The sequence below is a fragment of the Conger conger genome, chromosome 7 (assembly GCF_963514075.1).
Source record: "Conger conger chromosome 7, fConCon1.1, whole genome shotgun sequence".
Classification (NCBI taxonomy): Eukaryota; Metazoa; Chordata; class Actinopteri; order Anguilliformes; family Congridae; genus Conger; species Conger conger.
Window position 1 is genome coordinate 52467391 of NC_083766.1, and position 23211 is coordinate 52490601.

General features: G+C 46.9%; 1 protein-coding gene across 1 annotated transcript in view; it reads right to left on the reverse strand.

Moving 5' to 3' along the window:
• The window catches only part of LOC133133347 (ryanodine receptor 1-like), a 97391-nt gene that overhangs the window by 61826 nt on the left and 12354 nt on the right, over window positions 1-23211 (reverse strand). The window contains exons 3-35 of the mRNA XM_061249449.1: window positions 22686-22781; window positions 21694-21714; window positions 19969-20043; window positions 19428-19506; window positions 18565-18677; window positions 16639-16738; window positions 16306-16402; window positions 15907-15981; window positions 15676-15832; window positions 15024-15188; window positions 14345-14466; window positions 13532-13718; window positions 12851-12986; window positions 12317-12412; window positions 11659-11777; window positions 11037-11170; window positions 10557-10798; window positions 10266-10458; window positions 9574-9790; window positions 9344-9448; window positions 7446-7549; window positions 6969-7052; window positions 6452-6611; window positions 5651-5798; window positions 4959-5164; window positions 4376-4550; window positions 3774-3982; window positions 3187-3545; window positions 2445-2574; window positions 1940-2100; window positions 1687-1852; window positions 1134-1220; window positions 464-690 (exon numbers count right to left, since the gene is read on the reverse strand). Coding sequence (XP_061105433.1) covers window positions 464-690; window positions 1134-1220; window positions 1687-1852; window positions 1940-2100; window positions 2445-2574; window positions 3187-3545; window positions 3774-3982; window positions 4376-4550; window positions 4959-5164; window positions 5651-5798; window positions 6452-6611; window positions 6969-7052; window positions 7446-7549; window positions 9344-9448; window positions 9574-9790; window positions 10266-10458; window positions 10557-10798; window positions 11037-11170; window positions 11659-11777; window positions 12317-12412; window positions 12851-12986; window positions 13532-13718; window positions 14345-14466; window positions 15024-15188; window positions 15676-15832; window positions 15907-15981; window positions 16306-16402; window positions 16639-16738; window positions 18565-18677; window positions 19428-19506; window positions 19969-20043; window positions 21694-21714; window positions 22686-22781 — 4745 coding nt within the window. The remainder of the gene's footprint in view (window positions 1-463; window positions 691-1133; window positions 1221-1686; window positions 1853-1939; window positions 2101-2444; window positions 2575-3186; window positions 3546-3773; window positions 3983-4375; window positions 4551-4958; window positions 5165-5650; window positions 5799-6451; window positions 6612-6968; window positions 7053-7445; window positions 7550-9343; window positions 9449-9573; window positions 9791-10265; window positions 10459-10556; window positions 10799-11036; window positions 11171-11658; window positions 11778-12316; window positions 12413-12850; window positions 12987-13531; window positions 13719-14344; window positions 14467-15023; window positions 15189-15675; window positions 15833-15906; window positions 15982-16305; window positions 16403-16638; window positions 16739-18564; window positions 18678-19427; window positions 19507-19968; window positions 20044-21693; window positions 21715-22685; window positions 22782-23211) is intronic.

Below are 23211 nucleotides of genomic sequence, written 5' to 3' on the forward strand. Positions count from 1 at the left end.
AACGACAGCATACTAAACACTTGAATGTGGTTCAGAACTGTCCTTCACCTCTTGCCCAATGCATGCTGGGATATGCTCCAGGTCCCCCAGGGCCCTGGCCAGGAAAAAGTGGGTTAGATAATGGATGGAGAGATGGAATTATCTGTAACCCTTTATTTTACAGTTAATTTCCATGTATTTACTGGGTAAATACCAATTACTTATGTGTAAAAATTAGGTAACTATTCAGTACTATGACAAGGTGCTAACTAGGTAAGTACTATAAAATGGACTGTAAAACGTATTTTCATAGCACTTAACAAGTTTCATGGTACGGACTGTACTGACTTTTCACTTACCTCTGAAATCAAAAGCAGTAGTACAGTACTAGTACACAAGCAGCTGGTATTTACCCAGTAAACACAGGGTAATTAATGGGCTGTTAATAAAGCGTGACCGGGCCGTAGCAGGGAGGCGACCGGACCTGTTCTCCTCGGGGATGTGTAGGGCCATCATGATGAGGGGCTCGCCGCAGTCCACCACCCAGCCGTGCCGGTCGCCCGTCCGCGCCGTCTCCGGGGACAGGAAGTGGTTGGGCATGCGGCTCCAGATGACCGGCGTCAGCATCTGCACGTCCAGCCGGGGCGGGCACTGCGGCACGGGGTTCTTCCGCTCGCTGCGGAACATGGCCGCCGAGATGGGCATGATGTTCTACAGCGGGGAGACGAGAGACACAGAGGGGCAGACTGAGCCATGGGGAGGGGCACGGGAAGATATAGTTTAACATGCAAATTTAAACATGTGAACATGTTTATTTAAGTTCATATTTTACATATATTTTATTTAAGTTTATATTTACATTAATGCTGAAGTTTTAAAGTTTTAATTATTAAATGTATGCATACAAGCATAAAGATATAAGGCCAAGTGTAGGAGAGAAGACAGGAGAGAGACCAAAGACACAACACATTTTTGTGCAAGGTAGAGAGACAAGCCAGAGAATGTGAATGAGGGACAGTGGGAATGAAAGACCTGGCATAGAGCAGCAACAAACAAATACATACAAACTAATTAAAAATGATGCAATAAACAGATGGCTGAAATGATTAAGAGCGTTGATTTCCAGAGAGAGGGTGACTGTGTGAGGCCCTCACCTTGAGCTTGCCCAGCTCTACGGCCAGCACGTTCTGACTGGAGGGCTGCACAAACACCGCCGGGAAGAGCTTAGTGTTGGGCTCCACCTGCAACACAGACACAACCCAGTGTTATACAGACACACCCCCAGCACAAACACCGCCGGGAAGAGCTTAGTGTTGGGCTCCACCTGCAACACAGACACAACCCAGTGTTATACAGACACACCCCCAGCACAAACACCGCCGGGAAGAGCTTAGTGTTGGGTTCCACCTGCAACACAGACACAACCCAGTGTTATACAGACACACCCCCAGCACAAACACCGCCAGGAAGAGCTTAGTGTTGGGCTCCACCTGCAACACAGCAACACGGTATTACGCAGACACCCCCCCCAACTTTATACACACGCAGCGTTACACGGATACACACCCAACATTACACCAACACACCCCAAATGTTATACAGACATACCCCCTAGTGTTACACAGACACACCCCCAGCATAACACAGACATACCCGTAGTGTTACATAGACACACCCCCGGAACAGAGACCACAGGAAAACAATCACCTGGTAGAAAGTGTTGATCTCCTTCCCATTGGCTGTGAAGGTCATGAGGCCAGTGTCGAGGTCCACCAAGCAGCCAATCAGAAGGTCCTCCTGGGTGATGCGAGTCTGCTGGGAGCTGTTGCTGAACTCCCCTCCCCACACCATGTAGCAGTTACTGCGCTTCATGCTACGAGACACAAACAACAGATACACAGGCTGTGTGAGTGTGTGGGCGTGTGTGAGCGTGAGCGTGTGTGTGTCCTCCCGAATTTACCTGTCGTGAATGTTCCCCTTGTCGTCGCCCACGGTGACAGTGACATTGCGCACTTTGTTGAGGTCAAAGTGAAGGTCGTACTGGTGGTAGTCGGGGGTGACCCAGCCCACCCAGACACCGCCGGGCTCCTGCCCAGCAAAGACCCGTACTGAGTAGTAGTACTGCGGGATGATGGGAAAAGGGGAGGAGTCACAGTCAAATACTTATCCTAAGTAACAACATATCAGAAAGGCTGTGACCAGTAAAAAAATAACACTGCAAGCAAAAGGCTTGTCTTGGGTCTGATATAATTACATAAAGGCCTTCAAGGCCTATTTGAAAAAGTACTGTATAGTACTGCTTGCTGTCTGTAGTTTTCATGCTTGTCTACCTTGTTTCCATTGTGTTTTGTGACTTTAAACTTATGTAGCCATCCACGCATGTTTTATATGAGTGAAGAGCCAGGCATTGGGTGTGGTGAGATGATGCCGTGTTAGGAGGAGGAGGGTAAGTTGAAAGGTGGCACCGTGGTGGTGTTGAGGATGATGTCCATGTCGTCTCGATCGTCCGGCATGACGTCCTCCATCAGGCGGGGCACTGTGGGCACCACCGGGGGAGGGGCAATGAAGGCCGCCTTCTTGGCCTTGAACAGGAACCTGAAGCACAACGCAAGCGTAGATGTATAACAGCGTGGAGACCAGGCTCTGCGGAAGCCATTCTCCCATCCTCTGGCTCTCTTATACAATACAAGACTAATAATTCAATCATCCCTGCCACATAACAGGAATTTTGGTTTTGATACCGATGCAAGCTTTGGTACTGTACTTCAATTTTGATCCCAAATTGATACCACGGTAATTGATTGAAAACCAAGAATTTCTCAGAAAATGAAATGTAGCGTATATTTACTGACGTATTTATTAACAAAATATTTTATTTTATTAACAAAATCATAAATGATAGAAAAAGCAGTCCAGCAATAGAAAGCTATTTCAGGTGCGTTTTCCCAAAGTATCGGATTTCGAAAAATGGTGGTATAGTAGAATTCTGAAATGTTGGTACCACAGCACTGTTTTAGTACTGTTTTACCACGCAACCCTACATGCCAATATATTTACTCAGAAACTCATTATACATTGTAGTGCAATCTACAGTAATGAGCGAATGCTAATGACAGTGGAGTCACGCTCTGCTGCCCTAATGTAGGATTCCCCCCTTCTCTCTCCTCAGTGAAAATGGCAGAATAGCATCCTCCACTCCTCCCTCACCCTCTCTTCTTGCTCTTCTCCGTGGAGGCGTCCTTCTCATTCTCCCCACCCTTGCTCCCGGGGATCTCCTTGGGCACGGAGGGCTCTTTCTCCTTCTCCTCCTGCGGGCTGCGGCTGGCTGACTTCTTGAGCAGCTCGAACTCGGAGTCGGGGTCCACCTCCAGCACCTCGTCCTCGGGGATGGTGAGGGTGCGAGTGAGGGGCGTGGTGCCGGCGGGCACCTTGAAGGTCTCGTGGAACTCTATGGGCATGCTGAGGCGTAGGAACAGCATGTCCGTGTTGGCGTTCTGCGAGCCGAACGTCTTGTGGGTGAGCTTCAGGCAGGGGGCGTTGTCCACTGTGCCGTCCACGCGAGAGACCTGCGAGGGAGGGAGAAATGTTAACGACTGTTTACAATTTATGTCACACACACACACACACACACACACACCCGCATACACAAAATGCTCTGTCTCTGCCCACAAACATACACACACAGAGCTACACACATACAGCAACATAAGGCTTGGAAACACATTATCAAAGTTTTTAATTACCATTCACATATGAATTACGGACACAGTACTGTGTATGCGAGTGGGACACACCTCGATGTGTGCGTGGTCGGTGGGCACAGGGATGAACTGGGGCAGGCTCTTGCTGAACCACATGGTGATGTCGCGCTTCATATTGATGGCGAAGGGCTCGAAGCCCTCCTGCAGGCCGCAGATGGCGAAGTAGCGCAGGCTGCTGACGTTCTGGCCCAGGTTAATCCTGCCCACCTGGGACAGGCCCAGACTGCACACTGGGACAAAACCTGGGGGCGGGGGGCATCGTTAACACACTCACATTACACACACATACACACAAACACAGGCAAATGAGTAACACACACAATCACATACACATACACATACTCACTCATACTCTCACACACACACACACACACACACACACACACACACACATACTCACACACTGCTCTGTCTCTGCCCAGACACACACACACACAATCACGCATACACTCACACACACAAGCACGTGCACATCATTCACATGAACTCTCACGCACCTGCAAACAACAAATTGGAAACAACAAATTGGAAACTACATTATGATAGCCACCTTCCTGACAACTCTCACTCTCTTCTCACGTCCTCTCTATCCCTCTCACTCTCTCCCACCCTCCCTCTCCCCCTCCCTCTCTCACCGTCCCCGATCTCGACGTCCTTGAAGGCCATCTCAGAGCCCGAGTCGCTGATGAGCATCTCCCCGTTGAGCGTGAACATGATGTCCTGTTCCGCCAGGTCGATCATGCAGCCCACCACGTCGCCCGGCAACCAGGTTCTGCCGAAGGGCTCGTTCCCCACGTGCCAGCGCTGAGCCTGGGGGGGCAAGAGGTGGGGGTAGGGGTCATTAGAAGCACCCATTCTCCAGCAAACTCAAGTCATGTAAAGAACCAAAATTCAGTCCAATCGTTTAAAAAAAATCATCAGAGGCATTTTTATTACTTGATAAATTAAACGTCAGTTAATTTCCTGATGTGACTGAATTGCAGAGGTGGAAAGTGCAGGAGTCAGAAAGTAAAAATTCTACATTGGGTTTCTTCCCCCTGTCAACTCATGCTGAGCTGATTTCACTAATTAGTTCTAACTCTGGGCTGAGGAATTGTGCTAATTAGCAAAGCAGGGTGATTGGAACAAAATACTTGCGGGTACTTACTTTCTGAACCTTAATTTTCCCCGTTTATTGAGCTGAAACAGAATGGCCCCTGAAACTGAGTGGGACGTTACCTTGAAGCCGTTGAAGACGTAGGCCAGGTCGTCGGCCCCCAGTTCCGTGTCGGCTCTTACGTTTGGTCGCGCCCAGCCCACCCTCATCTCGCCCACGGTCACCACCTCGAACTCGAAGTACCACTTCCCCTGGGTCACCGCGTACGACTTCTCAGCGCGGAACACGCGGATCTTATCCGTGCGGATGCTGCCCGGGCCATGGCCACCTGTCAGAGAGGGAGGGATAAGAGTGGGACAGGGGGGCGGCGTTCAAAAGGTTTCAAAAGTAGCCTCTTCAGGTGAGGAAGCTCACTTTCTGAATTTATTTTTATATTAAATTATGCCGACGGTGATACAATTTTAAAGGACTATAATTCTTACACAGTGCACTGACTATAGATGCACATATCCTCAAATCTGAACTTTAATTTTAGGGTATTTACATCCATATTTGGTGAAATGTGTAGGAATTACCGCCCGTAAAAAAAAAAATGGCATTAACTGTCCAAATACTTATGGACCTTACTTTGGAGTGAGGGTGAGAGAGAGAAAGAGAGAGAGACAAAAGAGCTTACGTACTTGAATAGATATCATTCTCTTTAGTGTGTTGCTGTCTCTGAATGTGTTTGCATGGGGATGTGTGTAAGACTTGGAGGAGTCGTGTGACACACTTGTACACAGACAGGAACAGACAGACAGACGGAGGGACTCACTGCCCTCCTGGTCAGGCGGCTCGATGTTGTATCCGTATCCGATGAGCGTGCGCACAGCCGCAGAGACGGTGTCACGGTTGGTCTTCTTGGTTTTCTCATCCAGCAGGTTATAAGGGACGAGGCGGGGGTTGCGCTTGTTGGAGATGTCCTATGGGACAGGGACAGAGAGAATACCCAGGGCTCACCTGAAGCGTTTTGACTGGGCTTATTTTAGCAGCCAGCAGGTCTGCGTAAAATATGTATTTTTGGACTACTACGGTATGCCTCTTCAGTGTCCTGTAAAGTTGGAAGACGCTCCTGTAGCTCCCTGAGAATTTCCAGGAAAAAATCTAAATAACCAAAATGTCAAATCAAAAAGGGTTTGAAAGTTTATGAATTCTAATTATCTCTAAAAAGATTATTAGAAAAATAATTATCTCGAAAAAGAATTTCTGATAATTATGAGGGATCACATGATTCCTTAATGAGACTCAAGCCCGAAAATAACAGTCGGTTCACTCACTGAATTATGCATTAACCGCTTTGAAAAATCTCTTTTTAAAATTTTAAACCAGTGCTCTTCAACCTTGGTCCCAGAGAGCTACAGGGCTTGCTGTTTTTTATTGTTACTCTGCACTGACTTAATCAATTAGAGCAGTTGATTACACAGTTAACTCACCTCACCTGGCCATTTTATGGTGAAAACTAAAACTAGGAGACCCTGTGGCTCTCTAGAATCAAGGATGGAGACCACTGCTTTAAACCGTGTATTATACTGTGAATGCCGGTGAGCCAAAATGGCCACCGGTGAGAGAGGCATACCTGCACAATGCTGTAGGTCCAGCCCTGTCGGACCCGGTCCCGTGCCCACACATTGTGCCCGTTCTCCGCCAGCCTCTCCACCAAGGTGTTCTGGTTGGGCGTCAACTTGACGTGGTTCAGGTCCAGGGGGGCGGGTTTGTACCCATTGCTCATGATGTAGCTGATTGGACAGGAAGTGACTTTGTGTGATTGGCTAAGCCACTACTGGCATTGTTCTCCAGCACCAGAATAATATGTACAAGATGATTCCATCAAAGCCAGAAACAAAATGCTCAGAACAAGAGCCCAGTGATATATCAGTGACTCCAGACAGTTGATTGTGGGTTTTCAGATTTGCTGTATAAGAGCATACTAAAATGACATTTTAATATGCCATTCCTTTAAAACCTGGTATTTTTATTCCAATGCACTTCAAATCATCTAGAATGCTCTGTGCCCAATCCTAACCGATCCAGATAGTAAACACTGTAAGTGCCTGTGGATCTTGGCTCTGTTTCAAGTGTAGAAAATGACTTACGTCTTCGGCTGCTTGATCCTCTTCAAGTTCTCCTCGGCCTTCTCATCACCCATACCCACGTGACAGCCCAGAGCTAGCAGAGTCCTGTCCAATCAGAGAGAGGGAGAGTATGTAATCCACAGAGTACTGTCCAATCAGAAAGAGGGAGAGCATGCAACAATACGGGACGAGCACTTACCAAACATAGAGAGCTCAGGACCTACTTAATGAGCAAACACCTGCTAACCCATTTAAATCACAGACTAACACATATGGGGCATAGTGGCTAAGGTATATGACCCAGAAGGTTTGTGGTTCAAGCCCAGGTGTAGCCACGATAGAATCCGCACAGCTGTTGGGCCTTTGAGCAAGTCCCTTAGCCCTGCATTGGTCCAGGGGGATCGTCTCAACAAAAAAAACTTCGGATAAAATGGATTAGGAACCCCAAATCAAGTTCAGTCAAGCCAGGAGAGATGCACTAGCCAACACCAAACTCACTTGAGTGTTTCCCCAGACATCTGCAGGTTGTAGTTCTTCTCAGGCTCCGGAAGGCTCTGGAAATCCACCAGGCAGGGGTGCAACTTCTTGTTGTCGTCCCGAAACTGACAACAATCAGGGAGGGGAACATAGTGAAAGAGCCACAACTAGGACCATCACTACCACTCAAAATTTCTATATAAGTATTACTACAGCTAGGAGATAATAGAAGTAATAAAGAAAAAATGTACCAATGTTGAAGATGTCCTGTCCTTCCACTTACTGTAATAAGAATGTAACCATCCATCCATCCATCCATCCATTATCTGAACCCGCTTATCCTGAACAGGGTCGCTGGAGCTTATCCCAGCATACATTTGGCGAAAGGCAGGAATACAGCCTGGACAGGTCGCCAGTCCATCGCAGGGCACACACACCATTGACTCACACACTCATACCTATGGGCAATTTAGACTCTCCAATCAGCCTAACCTGCATGTCTTTGGACTGTGGGAGGAACGCGGAGTACCCGGAGGAAACCCACGCAGACACGGGGAGAACATGCAAACTCCGCACAGAGAGGCCCCGGCCGACGGGGATTCGAACCCAGGACCTCCTTGCTATGAGGCGGCAGTGCTACCCACTGCACCATCCGTGCCGCCAAGAATGTAACCATGCATACCAACTTACTTCCTGTCCAGGTCACTGAAACTGAAATCTGGCAAAATATATATTATATATTGCTTAAAATATACCTGAGTGCATCACAACCATTAGTTTGACAGGCACGGCCCTTACTGTTCCTTACTGCCAGTCCTGCTCAATGCTGAGGTACTTACCAGACTGCAGGACCAGCTCTACTCGATGCTGAGGTACTTACCAGGCCGTAGGGTCCAGCCATGCTTGATGCTGAGGTACTTACCAGGCTGTAGGGTCCAGCCATGCTTGATGCTGAGGTACTTACCAGGCTGTAGGGTCCAGCCATGCTTGATGCTGAGGTACTTACTGGTCCATAGGTCCAGCCCTGCTCAATGCTGAGATTCTTACCTTGCCACATGCCAAGCCGTAGGTCCAGCCCTGCTCAATGCTACGATACATGCCTGGCCTTAGGGCAAGCCCTGCTTGATGCTGAGGTACTTACCAGACTGTAGGACCAGCTCTACTCGATGCTGAGGTACTTACCAGGCCGTAGGGTCCAGCCATGCTTGATGTTGAGGTACTTACCAGACTGTAGGTCCAGCTTTGCTTTATACTGAGGTACTTACCAGGCCGTAGGTCCAGCACTGTTTGATGATGTGGCACATACTGGCCGGTATGTCTAGCTCTGCTCGATACTGAGGTACTTACCGAGTGGTAGGTCCATCCATGTTCGATACTGAGGTACTTACCGGCCTTTATGTCCGGCTCTGCTTAATGCTGAGGTTGGCACCAAGCCATAGGTCCACCTCTGCTCGATACTGAGGTACTTACCAAGCCATAGGCCCAACCCTGCTTGATACTGCAGTACTTACCTGGCTGTAGGTCCAGTCCTGCTTGATGCTACAGTACTTACCTGGCCATGGGTCCAGCACTGCTCGATACTGAGGTACTTACCGGCCCGCATGTCCAGCCCTGTTTGATGCTTAGGCACTTACCTGGCCGTAGGTCCAGCTATGCCTGATACTGCAGTACTTACCTGGCCATAGGTCCAGCCCTGCTTGATACTGCAGTACTTACCTGGCTGTAGGTCCAGTCCTGCTTGATGCTGCAGTACTTACCTGGCTAGAGGTCCAGCCCTGCTCGATGCTGGGGTACATACCGGGCCGAATGTCAAACTCTGCTCGATACTGAGGTACATACCTGGCAGTATGTCTAGCTCTGCTAGATACTGAGGTACTTACTTACTGAGGTCCAGCCCTGCCTGATGCAGAGATGCTTACCAGGCCGTAGGTCCAGCCCTGTTCGATGCGGGTGACGGCCCACAGCTCATGGCTGTTCTCCGCCAGCTTCTCTCGGATGCGCTCCAGGTGGGGAGGCAGCACAATCTAAAAGGCAGGGCATGGAGGCATCAGAATGGCCATTTCAGTGGAGAACATCAGGGATACTGCCGTAAGAAGGGGTTGGGCGGGTAAGTGGATGAGGTGACCCGTGGCTTTGTCTCGGGGGGTACCTGCACGGTGTCGACAGGGCAGGGCGTGAAGGCAGTGTGCGACAGCGACTGTGTGGGGCCCAGCAGGTTGCGTACGCCGTTGAAGTCGTGCTTGTACTCCTTGATAGGCTCGATGTGCATCCTATCCTTAGGCAGAAGGGCCTCATAGCAGGGGGCGTAGCCGGGGGGCGGGAGGAACTTGAAGTCGCCGTGACGACCTCCGAGGAGGAAACGCAGCCTGCGGAGATTGGGGGGAACACAGTCGCATACAAAACTGAGATGTTTTAGCTTTCGAAAGGGACTGTCAGTCATACCAAAATCTACACTGCTCAATTTGATGTTCGTGCTTGCTTGAATAGCATCTAACCCAGCTTAACACTTGATTCTTCCGTCTACCTATGTACGTTCTACCATATAACAGTCTGGCACACAACATGTTCCAGGAGATCTATCATCCAGTAGGTTTTCATTTCAACCCTAATTTGCCACACCTGATTCCACTCATTAGCAGCTCAATGAGATCTCTAGACATTTTGGGGTTGGAGTGAAAACCTACAGCATGGTAGATGCTCCAGGAACAGCTGGTCTAGCATTAACCACATAACCTCTCTCACCCATAACCCATCCTTCTAGAAAGTACCCTGCCTCTCTATTTCCAGCCTCATATCCTAAAACCACGCCCTTCTCCATCTCTCTTCCCGCTGAAGACTCACTTTATCCCCGCAGAGAAGCTGACTACGGGGAAGAAGAGCCCGTCCAGGTTGAAGTTCTCGAACATGCCCTGCACGGGGTGTCCGTTGATGCGGAAGGAGATACTGGGCACGCTCAAATCCAGGCAGCAGCTGACCACATCGTCCGCCGCCAGGACGTGCTGATTGGGCGAGGCCACATGCCGAGGGACACGCCCTATAGACAAAGAAGGCGGGGTCAGTTTGAGACACCAGCCAATCGGTACCTTGTGTGTCGAACGGGCATCACAGCAGCGAGGCTGATGTCCAGCTCACCTGACCACAGGTGTAGGCCATCGAAGCCGTAGGAGTAGAGATCGTCACCGACACCGTTTCCACCCCATCCCTCGCCCCCTCCGGGGTAGGGACTGTACCCCTCGGTGAGGGCCCAGCCCACACGCAGGTGAATGACCTGTGCAGTTAGGAAGGGCTCCACATGGTCCACCATCAACTCGTAATACCACTTCTTATACTGCGTGGAGCCCTCACACGTTCCTAGAAAAATGTTGGGTCTCATACTGAAAAAAAGCAAGAGAACGAATTTGGCGTGTAGAGCAAACAAAGGTAATAGAGTTCTACCAGACACAAAAAACTACTGCTCACAGCAAATTATGTTCCGTGATGGATTTGTTTTTATTGGCAGAGATGATGACTCAGCAGTTATGCGGGCGCAATCACGTAGCGTCATTAGCAGGTGCTCTTGAGAAGTCGTGCTTGTAATAACTGAAGCAGCGTGGCGGTGTCGATGCGCCTCACCTGGTGACGTAGTTGATGATGTTGGTCTGCAGCAGGAGGTCTCTCCGTGGGAGCAGGTTTTCGGTGATGAGGTTCTGATTGGATCTGACAGCCACGCCATTGCACACACACAGGGAACAAAGCACGTCTAGGACCTGAGGGGCACCGCAGGGGAGGTGAGGGGGGGGACTGTCAGAACTAGATAAAAGATTTCAGCTAATTTTCACCCTTCTTTCAGAGGAGAGAGTGGTTCGGTTGATGACTGTTTTCATTTGAATATTCTCATGAATCTATCGGCTTTCAAAAATTCAACAGCATTACATTTACAGGTAGGTATTTAGCATATGCCCTTTCCAGAGTAACTTACAAAAGTGCCTACTTAAGCAGAGGAGAGTTGCCAATGTCACAACCGATAGTACAACCCATTACTTTAGTCTATAACATAACTACCTATAACACCTACTAAAGAATTAACTCTTCAGGATGAGAAGATAAATAAAGAGTTTAAGTCATTTCAAATATACATTAGGCCCAGGTCAGGTCATATCTGGCCCAGGTTTGTTTACATTTGGCCCAGGTTTGTTTATACTTGGCCCAGGTCTGGTCTGGTGCCCTGACGGTGTACAGAGCCCGTGTTGCTGACCTTGTGATTGCGTCCGTGTTTGTCGAGCAGGGAGATGATGGACTTGATGTGATTTTCCTGGATGATGTTCAGTACCTCAGGGCTCTCAATCAGAACACAGTATAGCACCTCCAGAATGCCTGCAGAGAGACGAAGAGCCACGCTTGAGTGCTTATGTGGTCTGAGGAGAGCACGGTACGTACGGTGGCAGCAGCGGAGCTGAACATCGAGCAGGCAGAAAACATCCCCTTAAACTAATTATTGGTCTTGGCCCGTTTTCAATTATGTCCCTTGATTAACAAGTTTGCCAATGCTCAGAATAATCTATTGGAAGTCTGCACTATGTAGCCTAATTAAATTAATAGGGATGATGTTGTAAAAACATAAACCACTCTGTAAACTATCGCATTGCAATAAAGGCGATCTAACCTGAGCTTCAATTTTATTTCTCGTATTACCTAATTGAGGAGAACTGACTACACATGACAGTATTGAGTACTTTGTGACTTGCAGTAATCCTATTGTTTAGGAAAATGATTTAAAACATGTTGAGACCAATAATCAGTTTAAGGGGATGTTTTCTGCCTCCTCAGTTTTCAGCTCAGCAGCCGCGACCAGGAACGCATCTCGGTTCAGCCGGGTGACGGTCAGGCCACAGAGTGTGTGTGGGGGACGGTACCTGAAGAGGCCTCCAGGCGGTCCAGTTTGCTGACCAGCCAGTCCAGGTTATCGCAGAACAGCGCGCAGTTGGCCCGGTTTCCACGAATCAGAGAGGCTTCAGACAGACAGCAAGACAGAGAACGAGAGGAAATGTCAGAAAGTGCTGCTCAGCATTTTTGGCAGCGAGAGCGTTGTTGGATGTGCTCCAGGGGTACCTGAGAACAGAAGGTATATCAGTGACTCAGGATGTATTTAGGGAATTTCACAGGCCACATTACCCGGATGAATGTAAAAAATATTAAATTACATTCTTGGCTCATCCATTTCATTTGTCATAATAGGTGATTTACAGGAGTGTGGAACAGACATTTAAACCAGGGGTGCTCAAATGTTTGCACCCCACTGTAGTTATAGACAAATTAAATTAGCTAGGGACAATTCTGCCACAGTATGAAACTTATTAATTCTTAGGTGTGAGGGTGTGTGTATGTGTGTGCTTGTGTGTGTGTGTGTGCGTGTGTGTGTCTGCTCTCATACAAACATACGGCCATACCCAGCAGCTCATACAGCAGGTTCACAATCTCCTTCCAGGACTCGGCTGCCTCCTCCCCAGCGAACTCGGAGAAGTGGGCGGCCGTGTTGTAGACATTGAGCCTGTCGATGCAGTCCAGCACCAGTGTGATCATGCCCTGGAACAGACACATGCAGTAAGCTCTCTCTGGTACAGGCACATAAATAAAGATGAGTGTACCAGTGTGAAACCAGCATAGTGGGGGAGGAAGTGATTAAGAGCAATTGTTTGTCAGTTGCTGACTAACACACTGGCATGTCAATGAAAGGGAAACAAATGAGATACAAATGAGGTGGGCCTTCAGGAAACGTGTGTGTGAGACAACAGAGAGAACAGGATATGGTTTAGCAGAATCTGCTTTTGAGAATCGGGTTGAAAGACATGATTCGCCTCTTCATCCTCTGTTGTCTCTCCAACCAGGGCTGTGGGCAGAGTGTGTGTGCGTGTATGTGTGTAGTATGTGCGTGTGTGTGTGCACATGCATGTGTACATGCGTGTGTGTGTGTGTGTGCACATGCAAGCGGCATGTCTGTGTGCAGGTGTGTGTGTGTTTATTTCTCTGCGTTTTTGCTTATGTGCATGTGTGTTTATTTCTGCATGATACGTGTGTGATACGTGTGTGTGTGTGTGTGTGTGTATGTATGTATGGGCACGGTCTCTGACCTCCTCCTGGAAGAGGTTCTGGCGGTTCCTGAGGGAGCGCAGCTTGGTCTGTTTCTCCTCGTGCTCCAGCTCCTCCTCGGGGGGACGGAAGTAGAAGATGAGGTCCTGCAGGGAGAGGACCACGGCATCCATGGGGAGGGAGGCCGGGGCGGGGGCTTTGTTCTTCCCATTCAGGGAGTCCAGGCCCCTGCGACACAGCCGTGGAGCTGGTGAGGTACGAGCTTCTACACAGTGCACATACGTACTACAGGAAGCAACTATACAGTGAGTATGAATGAACACACAGTGCAACCATAACTGACCGTATCTGAAATTCAACCCATAACTGACAAGTCTGAAATTTGATATTGGAATCCTCGGATATTGCACCAATTACTGCATTCTCCATCAAGCACTGCACAGTAAAATGCCTTAAAGTGTTAATTCAACTATAACAGAGTACATATGACTCCAATACAGACCACATGTACTCTGTAAGGGTTGATATAACACTGAACCTTTTACTGTGTGGTGTGTGTGTGTGTCTGTGTGTCTGTGTGTGTGTGTGTGTCTGTGTGTGTGCACCAGACCTGGCTCAGACATTTACAGATTCCTCAGATGACTGAAAACACCTTACCAATCAACATAAACAAACTTATATATAGAATATTGGCAAAAACAGAGGCTTTGTTTACAATTGTCAGTAATCCACAGTAATCTCCAGGACCCTTGGTGTATAAATGTTTAAATATTCAGAGTAGCAGTGTGAGCTAGGTGTGCTCTCCAGGCTGTGTGAGTGCTTGGTGTAGCGGCTTGGTGAGAGTGGGCGCGTACTTGATGAACTGGGCGAAGAGGCCGGTAGTGCTGTAGATCATGCGGGCGGCCTGGCTCTGCTCCGTCTGAGAGCGCGCTACAGTCAGGGCGTCGTCCATGTGCCCCTCCTGGTGCAGGATGGCCTGAGGAGAGAGCAGAGAGACACGTCAGTGAGCCATTCACAGGGGAGGGGATTCACCATCCCTGTGTTATACTAATGGAGTTGGAGATTCACAATCTCTGTGTTTTACTAATAGAGTTGAAGATTCACAATCCCTGTTATACTAATGGAGTTGGAGAGTCACAATCCCTATTATACTAATGGAGTTAGAGATTCACAATTTCTGTATTATACTAATGGAGTTGGAGATTCGCAATCCGCTTGTTATACAAATGGAGCTTCACAATCCATGTGTTATACTAATGGAGGTAGAGATCCACAATCCCTGTGTTATACTAATGGAGTTATCGATTCACAATTCACAGTGGCTTGTATCTGCAGAAATAAAGACCCTTATAATTGGATCAACTGTGAGGTGTTTTCCTGAGTGCCTCTGTATTACAAGACTAGGGTGGAATTATTCTTTCTCAACCCAGCACTTGTTTTATCAGCTACATTTGTACAGTTGTCATATGACCGCAGACAGACATGATGGCAGCGTAGCTCATACGCATGTCCTCTCTTTTTCCAGCGTCCTACCTTCCTCCTCAGGGGCCCGAGGCGGGCGGACTTGGCGTCCACAGACGCGTAGGTGAGCCAGAGGCCGGTGGAGACGTGCTGCACGAAGCACATAGACTCTCCGTACTTGATCTCCGGCGTGCCCATGCCCTCCACGTCTCGTTTCTGAGCCACCTCGATCTTCTCCTGCGCCGGGAGAGCCAGGGAGGGGTTAGAGCGCGCTACCAGCTGCTAAACTGCACCTCTGACTGTTCTATAGGCGAGCTACAGCTGAGGAAATCAGCCAGGTGGACAGCCAAAGCAGTCATGAATTTAGAAATGAGGGTTGCCAGATTTCAAATTTGCCAAAACCAGACAACATGCACAGCTGGAAGTCTAAATGCAAACGAGGATGGCAGCTGTCGGCAAGAAGGGGGTTCTTCTTGGAACTATTTGTTTTCTTGGACCTGGGAGTCATTAACACACATTCATTACGAACTACTGCAAGTTTTTCCATCAATTACTCTGACATTCTCCAGTTGGCAACACAAACCGTGCCTGCACAAATCATAAGAAAAAAACAGACATTCCAGTTGAAAACCTGATGTCTGGCAGCCCGATATAGCAGAAATAGCATGTCAGTGTATTATTGTCTTGACTTGGTGTGCGCTTATTGTGGCTTTTGTGAATGGACCTTGGAGGCCCGGAAGCAGAAGGCGGACAGCTTGGTGTTGGCTTTCTCTGGGTCCACCAGCAGCAGGCCCTTCTCCTCGTCCAGGCACAGGTAGCGACCGGTGGTGATGTGGCGCACCCGGAACGACTGGCCCCACTTCATGTGGCTCCCGCTCCAGCTACGGGGAGAGAGAAGGGTCAAACTGTACCAAAAGGAAAAAGAGAAGGGGGGATTCCCCTGAGACATACGCACCTGATCCGCAGGGGCTCCAGTCGCCATAGAGATCGGGCGTGGCTGCAGACCGCTCCTCCCTCATAGTGCGCGTTTCTGAAGAAAGAGTGAGAGCGTTTTCAGTGTTTGAGTCAGGCCTGCTAGTGGCCAAAAATGCCTGCATGTGATATTTTATCTGCATGTAATAACCAAATCTCACAACTTCTACTACTTCCAGCAATGTACTTATTTTCAAATTATACTGAAAAGGCATACTTTTCCTGCATCTGTATTCTAATACGACATATTTACTAATGGTATTGAAATTGCATTCAATACCATTGATTTTTTGAACAGCAGTTCATTTCTGTACGCTTCGCAAATGTATGTGTTATTTTTCACTGAGCATTTAAAACTACACGTATCCTATGAGCACTTTACCTTCGCTGGTCCTCCCCCTGGTCCGCAGCAGAGATGGCCAAGCACTCATCCATGTGACCGTGGAAGAGCCTGAGAACGTATCCTCCGGCCAGGTAGCCTGCAGGGACACAGGTGAGAGTCAGGGGTCGGTCACACCGAGAGCGCGAAAGCAGAGCAGCAACTCCCCGTTCGCCATTCTCAGCAGAGGAAGCAGTGCAGAAACACAGGAGCTATGGGTTTGGTTCAGATGATGTTGAGTGAGGAAAGCAGAAAGGTATTTTGCGCAGTATGTGCTATCTGTGAGAAGCAGGGCTGGTGGAGGGTCTGGGGAAGGTCCCCCGAAGCAGTGCTCACCCTCAGCCAGCTCACACCCTGACATTATGGGGTTCATGTTCCACAGGGTCTGCATGAAGGAGGCGTCCACCATAAGGTCTCCGCTGGCGTAGGACAGGTGCTGCGCAGAGAGAAGCATAGTTGATCAAGACAGCTAAATGAGTCTATGGAAACCACACTAACCCAGCTAAATGAGTCCATGGAAACCACACTAACCCAGCTAAATGAGTCTATGGAAACCACACTAACCCAGCTAAATGAGTCCATGGAAACCACACTAACCCAGCTAAATGAGTCTTTGGAAACCACACTAACCCAGCTAAATGAGTCTATGGAAACCACACAAACCCAGCTAAATGAGTCTTTGGAACCACATTAACCCAGCTAAATGAGTCTATGGAAACCACACTAACCCAGCTAAATGAGTCCATGGAAACCACACTACCCCAGCTAAATGAGTCCATGGAAACCACACTAACCCAGCTAAATGAGTCCATGGAAACCACACTAAGACAGCTAAATGAGTCCATGGAAACCACACTAACCCAGCTAAATGAGTCCATGGAAACCACACTAACCCAGCTAAATGAGTCCATGGAAACCACACTAACCCAGCTAAATGAGTCTATGGAAACCACACTAACCCAGCTAAATGAGTCCATGGAAACCACACTAATGCAGCTAAATGAGTCTATGGAAGCCACACTAACCCAGCTAAATGAGTCTATGGAAACCACACTAACCCAGCTAAATGAGTCCATGGAAACCACACTAACGCAGCTAAATGAGTCTATGGAAGCCACACTAACCCAGCTAAATGAGTCTATGGAAACCACACTAACCCAGCTAAATGAGTCCATGGAAACCACACTAAGACAGCTAAATGAGTCCATGGAAACCACACTAACCCAGCTAAATGAGTCCATGGAAACCACACTAACCCAGCTAAATGAGTCTATGGAAACCACACTAACCCAGCTAAATGAGTCCATGGAAACCACACTAACCCAGCTAAATGAGTCTATGGAAACCACACTAACCCAGCTAAATGAGTCCATGGAAACCACACTAATGCAGCTAAATGAGTCTATGGAAGCCACACTAACCCAGCTAAATGAGTCTTTGGAACCCACACTAACCCAGCTAAATGAATCTATGGAAACCACACTAACCCAGCTAAATGAGTCTATGGAAACCACACTAACCCAGCTAAATGAGTCTATGGAAACCACACTAACCCAGCTAAATGAGTCCATGGAAACCACACTAACCCAGCTAAATGAGTCCATGGAAACCACGCAAGTTAGTTCAATGCTAGTCAGGCCATGAAAATCATGCTAACTCAACACAATGCTAATCAGGCCATGAAAACCATGCTAACTCAGCTCAATGCTAGTCAGGCCATGGAGAACACACTAACTCGGCTTAATGCTAGTCAAGCCACGGAGGTCATACTAACTCAGCTCGATGCTAGTCAGGCCATGGAAACCATGCTAATTCAGCTTAATGCTAGGCTGATGGAGAGTAGAATGACTACATTTAAACATTTAGCAGGTTCTGTTTTCCACTGTGCCTTGCATGCCTTACCATTTCATATGTATGCAAATCAATTCAGCAGCTAGATATTCACTGAAGAAATTCACATTATGTTGCTTGCTCAAAGGCACGACTGTTTTTCCTTCCTGGGACAGCCGCCAAGCTCTCATTTTCCTAACCATTATACTACACTGCCACCCACAAATGAAAGGACGGCATAAAAAGCTAGTAGTTGGCGAGTTGTTTACCTTACAGTTGCCAGTGTTTCAGCGTTATAACAGTTTTGTATGAAACAAAAAATTAAACACCCTGAATGCTTTGAGGTTGCTATGCAACGGCATTTGTGTGGAGAAGGGTTAATTTGGATGACTGGTGCAGATTTTTAAAAAGTGGCAGTTGATCATGTCTCACCAGGTATCTCTCAGAGGACACGCTGACGAGGATGAGGTCATCTCCCACCCTGACCTTCTCTCCCTCTGACCTCTGCTTGGACGCAGGGTGGATGGTCCACCAACAGGCTTCCCCTATCAGACAGAGTTTTGCATAAGAAGAGCTTCTTCTGATTGATTGATTGATTTTACTTGACATATTTTAAACGATACATACATTCTCAGAAATAAAGGTACTTGACACTGGGGTGGTACCTTATATGTACATAAAATTGTACCCAGCAATATGTAATTCATTTGAACCTATTTCACAGACTAATTTGTAGTCAAAGAACATTACTGTACTTTCAAGGTACATTAGGGAAATGTCATCCTTGAAGAACATATACCTCCACTCTCACTTTATTTCTGAGAGTGTAGGGTTCGTAGCCCTCAGGCAACAACCACATACACATGAAAATTATGGAGAAAATTACACATGATGAAGCCATGATGACTGATTGCCATTGTGGTCACCGTTGTGCCAGACAAATGTCAGCACCATTTTGATTTGGGGGGAGTTTTGTTTGAGGTTTTTGTTTCATTTGTAAAAATGATTAACTAGGTGAACTAAAAAGGTTAGTTAAAGGAACTAAAATTTGTTAAAGGAACATTTCATTATTAATTCGTTATTAATTTGTGGAGCAGCTTTGCAGGTCATGCTATAGAGGCAGAAACCTTTGGAATAACCAGGTTTGACACTGTGCTGTAAAGTCCGTAGTCGGCAAATGGTAAATGGTGAGCCTGGTTGCGCAGAATGACCTTGTCATAATTAGGTTGTTCATGTGCTCTTGTGTCATTGTTCTGCTCCAAGGCCTTGCGTTGGCATGGTGACAGAGCGTATACCTGTGGAATCCTCCTGCAGGCCAACATCAAAAGCCAGTTTGTCTGTGAGGGACCGGGATGTGGTCAGGCAGCTGAGATACTGAGGAGGAGGGAGAGAATGTGCAGGAAAACATATACATTTACATTTCAATGCATAACACAACAAATATCATTTTTCCTCTAATAGGCCTATATTAGAAAGAATGGGGGAGGTATCATAACAAAGACAGCAACAGAAATTAGGTGAGGCAGCATATACGGTAGCCTAGTGGCTAAGGTGTTTGACTGGGACCTGGATCTGTGCAACTGCCGGGCCCTTGAGCAAGGCCCTTAATCCCACATTGCTCCAAGGGCAATGGGCCCCCTGCTTAGTCTAATCAACTGCAAGTCACTTTGGAGCTAAATAATTGTACTATAATGTAGCGTAGAGAAAGCTTTATTAATTTCAAGTTTTGCCAATGGGTAAGAAAATTTCACCTGTCAAGCAAACACAGCAACTTAAAACAAGCTAATATTTTCTACTTAAGATAAGCAGACAGGGAGAGGAGGGGCAGGGGCTCACCATGTTGGAGTGGCAGTGCTTTAGCAGGATGGCGTGGCCGTACAGCAGGGTGCGGTGACCCCCTCCCTGGGAGGACTGGGCGAAACGGAGAACGGGGAGAGAGGAGGGTCAGCATGCAGAACGCAGTTGCCTCATAACACAACCACCACCATCAGGCATAGGGATAGGGACAGGGTGGAGAGCTGAAGCGACCGTCAAGGGTCCCAAACCCTGTACCACAATAGTTCGAAATCACAGCTATCACCCCCTGACACCAACCCACCAGAACTGTGGGGAGCACCCATACTGCTATTATACAGTAGAAAACAGCTGTAGTGCAGCACGATGCCTGATCCCATGAAAAATCGACAGCAAAAAAGTCACCAACTAATAAACTGTGTTGAAATACAGAGGTATGGTCAAGGAGGTAGCCATGTTTCATAAGAGTAAAGTAACAATAACAGAAGGACATCGGACATTCCCATTATGGAACATTTAGCAGATAACAACAAACAGTACTGTACATTCACAGATACAAATATCCCAAAAGGACCTTAAAGCAAAAACATCAGAACAAAAGTAATATATGCATGTACAAGGACAAGGAATACGCCACATTATTGTGACAGAACATCACCAGAGCAATCCACATACAGTAGGTTCAAGACTGCCACTGAAACACAGAACATAAAGTATCTTACCTTTTTATCCACAGTCCAGTAAGATTTTAAATTAAATTATTATTATTATTATTATTATTATTATTATTATTATTATTATTATTATTATTATTATTGTTGTTGTTGTGTTGTTGTTACAGCTACCAGCTGTTTCAAAACCTCGCTTCAGATGTTTTCTTCAGCAGGGTCAGGTTAATTGAAATGAATAACTTGGGAGCAGTGTTAGCGGAGTACTGGTACCCTTTTCATATTCCACTATTTTCTCTTTGATGGATATTCAGCGTATTCATCCATGGAATCACTTCACTCAGTGCATCCTGTGTTTGCTTTTCATTTCAAGGATGAGTTGTTAAAATGAAGGACAAGCAAGAGACGATTTAAATGAATTTAAACAGAAACAGACCTCGAACAGGAGACGCAGGCTGCAGGGGGAGATGGGAATGTTTAATGGGGTGTTTATGTGGTACGAGGTGCGGCAGTAGTAATATGTATGACTGAAAGCCCCAAGAGCGTTTCAGGCTCCCAAAGCACCACTTCTGCTGTTTATATCTATATTGTATTACCGTGCTGAAAAGAACAGCTCAAGCTAGGTTTAGGTGGTTGACCAGTTCAAACCAGCTTCAACCTTCACATGGTTTGACCTGAAACTATGCTTTGAAGGTACCAGCTACTAGATCAGACAAGCTACCAGCACAAGCTGGTTGACCAGCTCATACCCAGCTAGACCAGCTTTATGACCAGCTTGACCAGTTCCGTTTTCAAGCTGGTCAAGCTGGCATTGCTGGATTTTACAGCAGGATATTGATTTTTTTGTACTTTATTTGCATAATTGGGTAATTGTGTGAATGCAAAATAGGGGGTTGCTGTAGAAGAGCATGCACATTCAGTCAATCTATCCTTTATAAATAAAGGTACAAAATTTGGAAACGGCAGACGAGTGTGTGTGGTGTGTGTTAGCTTGAACAGGAGCAACTCCGTCTCACAGACGCCATGGTCAGTATGGACGATAAGACTAAAGACTGACAAGCAGTTTAGGGGTGTGGGGGGGACATTAACAGAGACATACCCATTTATCCAAATCGATTGCCTATGATTGGCAGGGGGAGGGGTTGGGGGGGTTGGGGGTCAGAAAAGAGACAAAATGGGGTTAAGTTACACTGGTGGAGAATCTGGAATTATTTAACACAGAGTAATGGTCATTGTGGAACAGGAGTCAAAAGCCTCCACTGCTTGCAGACACATATTCCATTCTTGTGCACTTTAATACAACCTGCATTAAACACACAGATCGTTTGAAGCCACCAGTTACCAGTCAAATTAGCATTTCTATTTTGTTTTGACATTGCTGTATTTAAGAAGTATGCATCAACAAAGAGAAGGAGAGCAATTTTCACAGAAGATTACCAGTGGGTTGTTTAGGTTAGGACAAATATGACATTTATTTGCTGAATTGTCATTAAGCCCGAATCTGTTTTTCACTCTGCACCCTCCCCATGGCCTTAATTTCTGTTTGCTGCACATTCTTTTCTCAGACTATTGGATAATGTTAGCAAACCTGTGCGGCCAACAGAAAACATTTATTATATTTGCGAATATTAAGTTATGTAAGCTAACATTCTCATTGCTGAACATACAGTATGGCTGATGAACAACACTACATATTGTACAACTGCCAAGTCTGATGTCTGTGGTAACACATCCGTAATTACAGCTTTGCAATATACTGTAAGTAGACTAAAGGGATACTATGTGTCTAAATAAATGTGTCTGAATACGTTTTTGTCTAAATTAAAGTAATTATGTTTTTTTATTTAAGCCTACAGGACAAGTTCAGCCTCTGCTATCCCTCTTCTTTCATAATGAATGTGGAGAGGAAAAAATAAAATGTGTTTTTATGAAGAAAAATTTACATAGATTATTCCAGAAATTGGGCAACAGATCAGGCCTATGAATACAAAACAATAACATTCATCCTCCCCCGCCTCCCCATTCCTGTGCTTTAATAAATGTGGTCAATCACCCCATCCCCATGCCCACCCACTCCAACCTTGCACCTACCATCTCTGAGGTGTGGGACAGCATCTCCTGCAGCGCCCGCACAGAGAGGGACTGCTCCAGGGTGAAGGAGCAGATCGCCAGGTCAGGCGGAACATTCTGGAAGGGAAAGCAGAGCGCTCAAACAGGGCCCTGTTTCACAAAGCAGGATTACTGAGTTAGCTGGATGAGTGCCAAAGTAAAGAAAAAGTAGAACCTTCATAAAACTGGACCGTGGACTAAATCAGGGATACTCAGAAAGAACCGATGTGGGAGCAGGCTTTTGTCTCAACCAAGCAGATATATACCTGATACTAAACAAGAATTTAAGTCTTTGCTAAAGATCTTGATTAGTAGAATCAGGTGTGTAACTGCTTCGTTGGAACAAAAGCGTGAACCCACACCAGCCCTTTATGGGTAATAATAATCAAGTATTTATCTGATAATTTCTCATTCATCCAAAGTGACTTAAAGTTGATTAGACTAAGCAGGGGACAATCCCCCCTGGAGCAATGGATTAAGGGCTTTGCTCAAGGGCCCAACAGCTGTG